This window comes from Cynoglossus semilaevis, chromosome 10 (assembly GCF_000523025.1).
Source record: "Cynoglossus semilaevis isolate Cse_v1.0 chromosome 10, Cse_v1.0, whole genome shotgun sequence".
In the NCBI taxonomy this organism is placed as follows: Eukaryota; Metazoa; Chordata; class Actinopteri; order Pleuronectiformes; family Cynoglossidae; genus Cynoglossus; species Cynoglossus semilaevis.
This window is the reverse complement of record NC_024316.1, coordinates 20,249,918-20,260,636: the sequence shown is the minus strand read 5'-3', so window position 1 is coordinate 20,260,636 and position 10,719 is coordinate 20,249,918. Positions and strand designations below refer to the sequence as shown.

General features: G+C 43.4%; 1 protein-coding gene across 1 annotated transcript in view; it reads right to left on the bottom strand.

Moving 5' to 3' along the window:
• The window catches only part of LOC103385528 (IQ motif and SEC7 domain-containing protein 1), a 90,924-nt gene that overhangs the window by 70,696 nt on the left and 9,509 nt on the right, over nt 1–10,719 (bottom strand). The window contains 1 exon segment of the mRNA XM_017035987.2: nt 5,122–5,151. Within this exon segment, the coding sequence (XP_016891476.1) occupies nt 5,122–5,151 (30 nt within the window).

The following is a 10,719-nucleotide window of genomic DNA, read 5'->3' as shown; positions in this document are numbered from 1 at the left end:
CCGAGTGTTTTGACATTTAGTGTTTGAGGCAGTGAGAGCAGTGAGGACGTTGATGAATGACTCCCACCACACGTCCACTCTGTTCTGATCCACACACTCATCTCTGTGCCGGGCATCGGTTCTGCCGAGTCACTGCTCAGTTGTCGCTGCTCCTCGTCACCTTTGGTCAGTGACACCGCCGTGTCAGGCACATTTATCAGCCCGTCAGCTCGCAGCAAAACAGCATCAAGCTACAAACCAGCGCCTGTCAGCGCCGATGACGCTCAGCTGGGAGCAGCGGGAGCCCGGTACCGATGGTGATCCAGTCAAAGACTGCGTGTACTATTATAAAAGCAATTACTGCAGGTTGTCAAAACAAACCGTACTGTGTATCAGGGGTCAGCAACACCTAGGGGTTCACAGAGGAACTGCCGACAAGTTCTGTTACTTTTCTGTCTATATTTAACAGTTCTTTCCACTCGCTCTGCGTCATTTAAGCTCCTCCCCTTTACACAAGGTCCACTATAAATGTTAATAACAGTTTAAATTCACCCAAGAAACTATCTGTACTCAAGGTTTGTACTGTAGTACTACACAGTATCTGTATGAAACCATACGTTTTCCATAAGTCTGTAGTACTTCACAGTTCCCTGCTTCTATATTTCTTGTTAAAAGGGCTGCAAAAAAAGAGTTTTTTCATTTTCCACCTTATTAATTTTTCCAAGGGAATAATTTCCAGAGGGAGACCAGGCGGTTACTGCTCTCGCCTTACAGCAAAAAAGGTTAGCAGCTCAATTCCCACAGCTCTAACTGTTGTTCTCTCTGTGTATGGAGTTTCTATGATCTTCCTGTGTTTGTTTGTGTTTATGTGGTGGTGTGTTTGTGGGGGGTGTGGGGGGGGGTTGGCCAATGCAGACAGGGACCTTGGAGTTCTGTGGAGGATGTGAACACAACAGCCTCCACTTCTCTTCCATTTCCTGCTCCTTTGTCACAAACCGACGGAGGTTTTTGTCTGATTTTTTTAACTAAACATTTCCAACGACAGGTTGATATTTTATAACAAGGCTGACTTTAATTTAACAAAAACTTCACTTCATGAATCCTGGTACTTTTCACTACTGTTATAAGGTACAGTATCATCTGCGTACAGTTTGATGTGTATGTATTTATAAAATACTTCAAACCAAACAGGTATTTGGTAAAGAAGAGCTGTTTGAGGAGTGAACTCTGGTGTGTTTACTGAAGAAGAACTTGCAGAGGGACAAGGTTGGCAGGCGATGATTGTGTCCACGCTGGAGTGAGGCTTCCCTCACCATGGCAACAGCAGATGGTGAAGGACACCAGTGGAAATGAAGGCTTTGTTCGATTCCTGCAGAGAGCTGTGTCTGCTGCTGAGTGAGGACACAGGCTACACATGCAACCTGTCACCTCACATATCTGGACACAAATGTCACCAACACCAATACCCTGATGTGTACTAGTACTGCAGTACTGAGGAGCCAATGTTCTGACTTTAGCCTAAAACGGTTTTCTTAAACAAAAACATTAATTCTTTAAAAATCAATACTTGAATCAACCACAGACTACAACCAAACCAAGCTCACATTGTTGGACATTTTTATAGGTTAAAAAGACCGACCTGCAGCTGTTTAAAGACAAACAACTCCAGGCAGAAGTTTCCCCATAAATAAATGTTGAAAATGTCACCACTTTATTATTAATGTCTGTCATCGTAGCAAAACAATATATCAGAAAATGAACTTTCACAAATCTCCACCTCTGGATGTCATTCTGTCCCCCCTCCCCCCCCCCCCCCCTAAATGTGTTCAGGCTCAGTGACAACTGGCTGTTTCCATTTGCACAGATGTAATTTTTTTCTGCCGCTCCCTCGACACATTATCGTCGACACCTCGCAGGTTTATGTCTTTTTAAAGACGCATTTGGAACAAAGTGTTATTTGTTTCGTTAACAGCCTATAAGACGAACCAATCAGAAGCTGAGGCAGTAGGACGTGGGCATCTGTCAGCTTCTACCGTGCTCAGTTCTATAGACCTATCAGTGAGATCATATATAAACACTCTGACACTTCCCTCCATTGTGTTAGGATGAAAATAGCTTGACTGTAAAAACAGTTCCATCAAACATCAGGAGCGGTGAAGACGCTCAGTAACAAGATGAGACCAGAGCACTTTTATCCTTCAGTGAAACCGCAACTGCCGTAATAAAGTGTCAGACGCTGCCGCGGCTTCAGGAGCTTTTCTGTTTCTGCTCTGCTAGAGTGCATTAGGGAAAAGAGAGAGAGAGAGAGAGAGAGAGAGAGAGAGAGAACACGGTCTCATCGCAGCATCAGTGAAGAATAATCCAATAAAAACAGGTCAGTGAGGCGTCGGAGCTGGAGCTGCCTCACTCGTCCAGGTTGTAATCACAGCTGAATAGAACCATCCATTCTGATTAGACCAAAGCACAGCAATTAAACACACAGCCATGTTATTGTTGCACTCTCATTAGCCAAAGAGTTGGCCCTTCAACACTGACACACTGGGCCAATGAGAGAGAGAGGGCGAGGGAGAGAGAGAGACATGTCCCACAGCTTCTTACCAAGTGAAAATTGGCCCCGACTAAATATTATTTTTTTCCGCTCAGTGAAAATGTCACTTTTGCAGAAAAATGACAAAAGCGTTTTCAACAATGTCCAGGGGACCAAACAACAACAGCCCGGTACCAAATGACCTACGACCTGGCACTGGTCCCTGGACCACGGGTTGGAGACCTAGAATGGTTAGTCTGAGTGCCATTACAGTAAATACAAATTCAAACTGCTGAAACCAGAGGAGGAGTCGAACCAGCGACTGATTTACCAGAAACTCACTTCAGAGTAAATCATGGGGAGAGAATCACCGCCATTAAAACGCAGCAAGACTTCACTGGAGCTAACAGCTGCTGTAAATTCACTGGAGCCGAAAACAAAAGGCAACGGACGGCCACCATGGAATCGATGACAACTCAGCAATATTTAAAAGACAAATGATCTTTGGAGGAGTCACAAAAAAAAAAAAGTCGGCTATAAGCTTAGCATTAGCCTTTAGCTAGTACTTTAATAGAAACTGTCTCCAGGAGGTATTTAACATATCTTTAGGATTTGTTCTGAGTCTTGACGACCCAGTAAAACCAGTTCAAACCGGTCTCTGTGTGTCTCTGGTTTTGACCAGCTTCATCATCAACATCAACATGTTCTGATCTAGAACCGTCTGAGTTTATTTCCTGTTTCCTTAAAAACTGAAGGAACATTTTCACCGATTCACAACACACAAAACCAGCAGCAACAAAAAGACAACAGAGAAAAGAACAGTTCCAGTTCCAGACACTTAGTTCAACTGTGTAAAACATCATTTAAAGGATGAACAATAATTATAAAAATGATAACAGTAGTCATTTCAGAAGTGAGAAGTACTAACCTAATGGAGTGAATATACTTCATTACACACTCTGTCTGTGTACCAGTGTACCACTGTACCAGTGTACCAGCATACCAGCGTACCAGTGTACCACTGATCCAGTGTACCACTGTACCTCTGTACCAGTGTGGGCTGACCAGCATCACTGCTGTAATGGACCAGTGTTGACTGGACTATGTACCTCCATGGTCACCAGTCGACACAGTCGACACTGGTCCATTACTACAGCGCTGAATTATTTAGAACATCTGACTGGTAACGACCGGTGTCCACAGATAGGGGGAGTCATAACTGTGGTAAATGAGGTGATAATCCACAGGAGGCTCTACGTCCAACTCCAAACTTCATTTACTGCGTTGGTTTTTTAATGATTTGGTCGACAATTTAATTTCACACATTTTAATCATGTTCAGATCATTAAACCTGGAGTGTACTCAGATGAGGGGCGGGGTCTCCTCCAGACTGTTCTGCAGTCCATCGTAAGGTCACAAATAAAAACGAACAACCATTCACACTAACATTCACACCTGTGGTCAGTTCAGCGTGAACCCAAACTTTTTCAAAAGCCCATGGAGAAAACGTGCAAAAAAAGTCTCAGGATCAAACCAGGAAATTAGTGACGTATTTTGCTGTAAGGCAGGAGAACTAACCACTCTACCACTGTGCTGCCCCAAACACTTATCATATTCATTTGTTATTAAACCAGGTTCAAAATTGTTGATTAATCTTAATGAATCACAATCTGTCAAGATTAATTATGTTCACGATTAATCATGATTAATTATAAATGAGCTGGCGCTGCTGCACAGACGGCGCTGGCTGTTATGCTAGCAGTACGTCTTACACTAATGACGCTCGGCCAGTGTTGAACTGCTAATGTGCCGCTGTTTGTTTTCTTGTTTTCTTTCCTGTACGACATGAGCTCGAAAACTTGACTTAATTACTGAGAAACTGATTAAGGCACCGTTCTGTGCCTTTGGTACCGATGGGTACAAACTGAGATCGATCAAAATGACCATTAATTAAATAAACACGTTTAATGACTAATTATTCATACAGTACTGCACAATTAGTGTACTTACTAGATATGGTAGAAAGTTACAGGAACATTTTCACAGTAGTACTTTGTTAATAAAGTACTGCGAGTGAGGACAGCTGTGCTGTTCATTTCCTCTCAGGTCAGACGTAAAGTAAAAGATGGAACACAATAAAGAAGTACTTTATAGACGGAGTTACTCATCTCATCTAATCCATGGTACTGCAGTGGTCACTGCGTTCACAGGTTAAGACCAGTTTGGAGCTGAATTTCTTTTTTTTTTTTAATTCTTCATTATGTTTGTTTGTTTTTTTTTTTTTTTTCATGGAAACATTTCTACTGCCCTGGCTGAATAATAGATCTACTGTATGAGGCCAGTCCAGGCCCCTGGTACCAGTCCAGGCCCCTGGTACCAGTCCAGGCCCCTGGTACCAGTCATGTATGGTAACCCATCATATACAGTAGGACTGGTTTAATCCAGTCTAACCCATGTTGACTAACCAGACTTCAGCTCTCAGTAAACATCCTGAAGTTCAGCTAATGACGAAGTCCGACCTTGACATCAAATCTAAAAATATCCTCCGCATCACTGGAATAAAAAACAACACTTTGGTTTTCAAACACAAGGGTTTAGTTTGGAGCTGCAAGTACCTGAGCAGCCTGGAGGTGTCGCCATCCGACCTAGAAGACAGAAAAACACGGTGTGAGTGATTTGGTAGAACAGATGGAAGTGGTGAAGAAAGAAGGACGAAATAAAAACACCTGCATGACCACTAGGGGTGGAAAAAAATATTGATACATCACATATTGATATGTGGGGGGGGGCAACTATATATTGTTGTGCTTCTAGTATCGCAGTATATCATATCGTTGCCCCTGTATCGTGGTACTACCAACGTACAGCCCTAGTGACCACATGCACTTCAAACAGAGTCACGGCAGCCGACTCGACCCGCTCTTCTTGGCACACTCTCACTGTGAAACACTTGAAACAAAAGAAATAAATATAATTTAATACTACAGTATAAATTTGACCTTGTAAAAACAAAAGCTAATTGTACTTTATGACAAAAACTTTTAAATCTCGTTAAAGAGAGCCGTGCTTGTTTACTGCAGCCGTGCTTCCGTTTACTGAGGTACAATTTAGAGAGTTTGGTTGTTGTCCTCCTGGTTTTATGAGTTTCTGTGGGATCATAGTGGAAAATGAAATAAAATATTGGATGTGAAATGACCCAAGGAACTGTTTGGGCTCCTCGGTGTCTCGAGTGAAGAAGGAGAAGAAGAAGTCAGGGAAAGTTGGTAAAATTCAAATTTTGGGAAATAAAAATCACTGAGCACTCTTTAGACCGGACGTCCACAGACCACGGCTCACAGACCACGGCCCACAGACCAGGAGCGTTCTGTTGGGCTCCAGGTCAATATTTCATCTTAAATATTTCAGTTGGAGCAGCCAATCACAGCTGTCCCTGGGTGAGGGCGTAGCTACAACCTGGACACTTCTCTACTCCGTCACATAGAGACAAAGTCAACATCAAATCTCTGAGACCAGGGATCGAACGTATCTTCTTGCTGTAAGGCAGGAGGCCTAACCACTCTTCCACTGTCACCACTCTCTTTGGGAAATGCTTCTTGCTGTAAGGCAGGAGGCCTAACTACTGATGAAATTAACTCTGATTCTGTTCATTGATAGAAAATGTCTACAATAGTTGGATTATTTTTCTTATTTTCATCCAGAGTTAGTCCAACAATCTAGAATCTAAAATAAATTCCGAGGAATTGACCTTAAAGCAGAAATGATATTGATCTGAAATTGAAAATCAATCCTGAACTTGAATCAATCACATAAAACCGTTTGTTGTCCTGGATGGAGAACCACCAGAACTGAGTGATTGAATCATGTTTGAACTTTGAACATTTGTTGATTTTGACCAGTTAGGATTGAACAGATGACTTCATCAACCAGGACCGTGGACGGGAGATGAAGAGACAACAGGAGCCGGGTCAATAACCAGCACTGGTCGGACGAGATTCACTGACACACATTTGCTGCAGTCCAGAGCCGAACGCAATTACTGCAGTTATTGACTGATGTGTACACAATACAGCGCTAAAAACATTATTTACAAATCTTTTTTACTGACTGACATTCCCATCCGTTCACCTCGCCTCCATCCAGGACCCTGGACAGCTCCATGGTCCAGTGGAGATGGAGGACCAGTATCTGGGTCACACCAAGGTTACAGTCAACTCCTTCTACTGCCACACCTGCACAGATGACGGTGAGTGTGATGCATCATGGGAACGTCGTCATGTTCCCACAGACACATGGACTGTTAATTTAGGACTGAGACGACAGGCAGGACGTTCTGGACCAGGTGGAGAACAGAGACGAGGTGTATGAAGAATTTAATCTTTTGATGAAAAACCACTGACGCAGGAATCGAACGTCTGAACGTCTACTTAACAGTCCTGCCGCACAGGACTGATGAAAGGTTCAGAGGCTGCTGAACGGATTTATTCTGATCATGTGCTGCGCTCTGTTCCTAGCATGATCCATGACAGGTGGAGAACAGAGACGAGGGGGGGCGGGACTACAGTGTCTCTGTAGTCCCAGTGTGATCCTAGTCTGAGACTCTGTTCCATCTGAACATCAGTTCCTAACACTGGAACAGAGGGATCTACATTTGGAATCACTAGAGAAGAAAGAAAAGAAGAAGAACATGAACCAACACCAGGAATGTTGGACTGGGAGTTGGAGAGAAAAAAAAATCAATAACTGATCAATGACTGAGGAGATTGATACGGGATCAGGAGAGATCAGGATATATTTCAGTGTGTGGATATTTACCTCTCTGTTTTACTCCCTGTCATTCTTTCATTTCAAGTTCAAAACAATTAAAGACAAAGACACACATGTCGTTAACTTTCACTTGTCGTCCGACCAAATCAGATTATTTTAGATTATATCCTGAACAATCCCTCATTTGTTTTAATGAGGATCTAACTGTGACAGAATAAACAAATGAAGGTGTGATGATCAGATTTGAGGAATCCTTGGTGCTGCATCAAACGACATGGAGCTAAAAATAGTCGTCGGACGGTTTAAAGCCGGAACAAATAGACGGGAGGCTGATGATGTGTGTGTGTGTGTGTGTGTGTGTGACCTATATTTGGTAACACTCATGTTTATTGAAGTCAGGCAGGAAGCTGGGATGAAACCAGGAGATGGCTGCGTTCCCACAGCCGTGTACAGTTACAGAAGGCAGAGTGATAATTCTGACTCAGCAAGTTTTTTTTTTTTTTGTTTGTTTCCTTTTTCTGCAGCGGGTGTTGCCCTCCATTAGTTTCCTCTCATAACAGGAAACAAAGTGTCCTTTCTGAGAGTAAGAAACTGAATCTGCGCCGCAGTGAAACACAGACACACGAGAGACCTGAGGACGAGTGAAGGAGAACCAGGTTCCAGGAAACAGAGGGAGTGGATTTGGAACGGATTAAATGTTGACGTTTGTCAGAATAAAGTCCAACTCCCACTGATCACCTGTTCTTGTCCTTGTACTGCCAGGAAAACATTCTGTCAGCATTTGGAATAATATGGTTCCTACAGGTATGTGGTGGTTTGTCAAGATGCCTCACCACAGGAAGGTCGCTGGTTTGAATCCTGACTAAGACGTGTCACTGTGAGTTTTGTCTCTGACTCAGTGACTCACTGCTACAGATCAGAGTGTGATCAACCCCTGGTTCTGAATGAACTTGTCATAGAGTTGATCAGGTTTTAGTCAAGTGTAGTCAATGACATGTCAATGAGACTGAAGACATTTGACCTTTGACCTGAGGACAGGACAGAGGAAGTTGTAGTCTCACAACATGCAGTACTCCAGAAGGTATCTGTGTCTCGCAGTACCAAACTATTTACTACTTAACAACAAACACTGTACATTGAAGTAGTACTTCAACTGGTACTTCAATAATTGTGAAACCACACACTGTACCACAATCACTACCTGGCCCACAGTTTGAGAACCACAGAAACACCTCGTGCCTGATCTAGTTCCAGTTTGCGGAGCAGATGCAGCGACGACGGCCAAAACAGTTTGAAGGCAGAGAAAACAAATCCCTCCAGCTGTGATGAAAACAACAAACAAAATCTTCTAAGGCAACGACGGAGTCGATAACTCTGCACTGAGGGTGAAAACAAAAGTGCAGGATTTTCCTGCAGTTTTGCAGCAGTGGTCTCAGCCATGTCAGAGCTGTGATGAACGGCCTGGACCTGCAGTCTGCTGGAACAGCTCACTCACTCTGACAGGTTTCCTCACAGAAACAAGATATTGGACACGCATGCACAGCGTGCGTCTCATTTTCTTTTGACTGTGTGAGATAAAGGACGCTGCAGGTCTTTACAGAGCCGCCCGTGTGTCTCCGTATCAATTTCCTACTTTGGTTTGATGTTACTTTCCTCAGAGCATCTAATAAAAAGCATTACTCATACGTGCAGTTCCTCTGTGCACCACCGTGCTCTGCTGTCTCCACTGCAGGGACCTCAGTGATGGGTGGCTAAGAACAGGAATGTGTGTGTGGATAAGCAGCTGTAATAAGACAGTGAAGTCGCTCGGCTTCTTATGACGCTCACAAACTGTGGATCTCTGAGGACTCACTGCTGCATGAAATACACCCCCCCACACACACACACCTCTACTGCCAGCCTCTGCATAAAGAGAGAGTTGGCAGTCCTGCACACACACACACACACACACACACACACACACACACACACACAGACACACACAACTGAAGACTGTTGAAAACCCTCCAGCTGCCTCCTTCAACAACGTTCTCCTCAGACGTCACCCTGAGAGTCCACATGACATTTACAGACAAATGAAATGAAATGCAGAAACAGCAGCAGGGAAACAAACACACACACACACACACACACACAGATATATAAATATATAATACACATCTATATTCATATATAAATATACTGTTGGGCCTCGACAAATACATGTTTTCCAAGTAACGAGTAAGAAATTTTCCTTGAGATACGAACAAACAAATCAAGAGTTCAACCCAGCTCCACTTCGAAGTTCTTTTTGGATAAAAGTCTCTCCTGATAAATTTAGCAGAGTTCGCTTAAAAAAAATAGATCTTAAAAAATACAAAAGTGCATGTTTTTGTAGGGGCTTCAACCTCTGGTCAGCGGCCCGACTTGTGGAACTAGAACTAGAGTTCCTTTGACGTTTTAACAACTAAAACCAAACCAAACGTAAACATGTCTCATCCATGAGTTAGGATTCAAAGTCTAGTTCTGTCAGCTCTGTCTCCGACTACACACTGTCAGCTGACCTACAGCAGAACAGCTGACGAGGGAAACTCTCACGTTACATTTCTGAACATATGGCTGAGATACAGATCACTGATCACAGTCTCCTGTCTGAGTAACTCAGAACAAAAGAGATGAACACAGAGAGGAGAGAAATGGATCTGCAGCTCAACAACTACAAGAGGCAGGAACCAGGAAGTCCTGTCAGCCCACAGAAACTCCAGAAGTAAATATCCATACGTCTTTCCTGATCCCGTATCAATCTCCTGCTCCATCAGTTATTGATTTTGTTCTCACCAATTCCCAGTCCAATATTCCTGGTGTTGGTTCATTGTTCATCTAGTGATTCCAAATGTAGATCCCTCTGTTCCAGTGTTAATAACCTGATGTTCAGATGGAACAGAGTCTCAGACTAGGATCACACTGGGACTACAGTACTCAATGTATCGTCATGACTACAGTATCGCAGTATATCGTATCGTCAACCCTGTATCGCGATGCATATCATATCGTCAGATTCTTGCCAACTCACAATCCTACCAGTTAGTCGTCAGGAACATAAACACACACACAATACTACTAATAATCATCAGTATTAGGGCAGTTGCCTGTGAGGAGGTGTTTGATCCTCGTCAGTGTGATGCTGTTGACTCAGCCTCCACCTCATCAGTGAAACACACACACACACACACTCAGGGCCCATCCCCACTTGGCAGAGAAGTCGTGGCAGCCTTTCAAACAGCCCTCCACAGGTAGTGGGCTACAAATTGCCTTCGATTCTGCTGCTGCCTCAGCTGGTTCTGACAGCTGCGAGGCAGATAATTGGTTCAACTGTGAAGAAATAAAGAACAAACAGCGATACTTTGGCCTTGTGTAGGTGCCAAATGTGCTGCGTTACCGTTCATCACAACGTGTAATCATAAAAGATG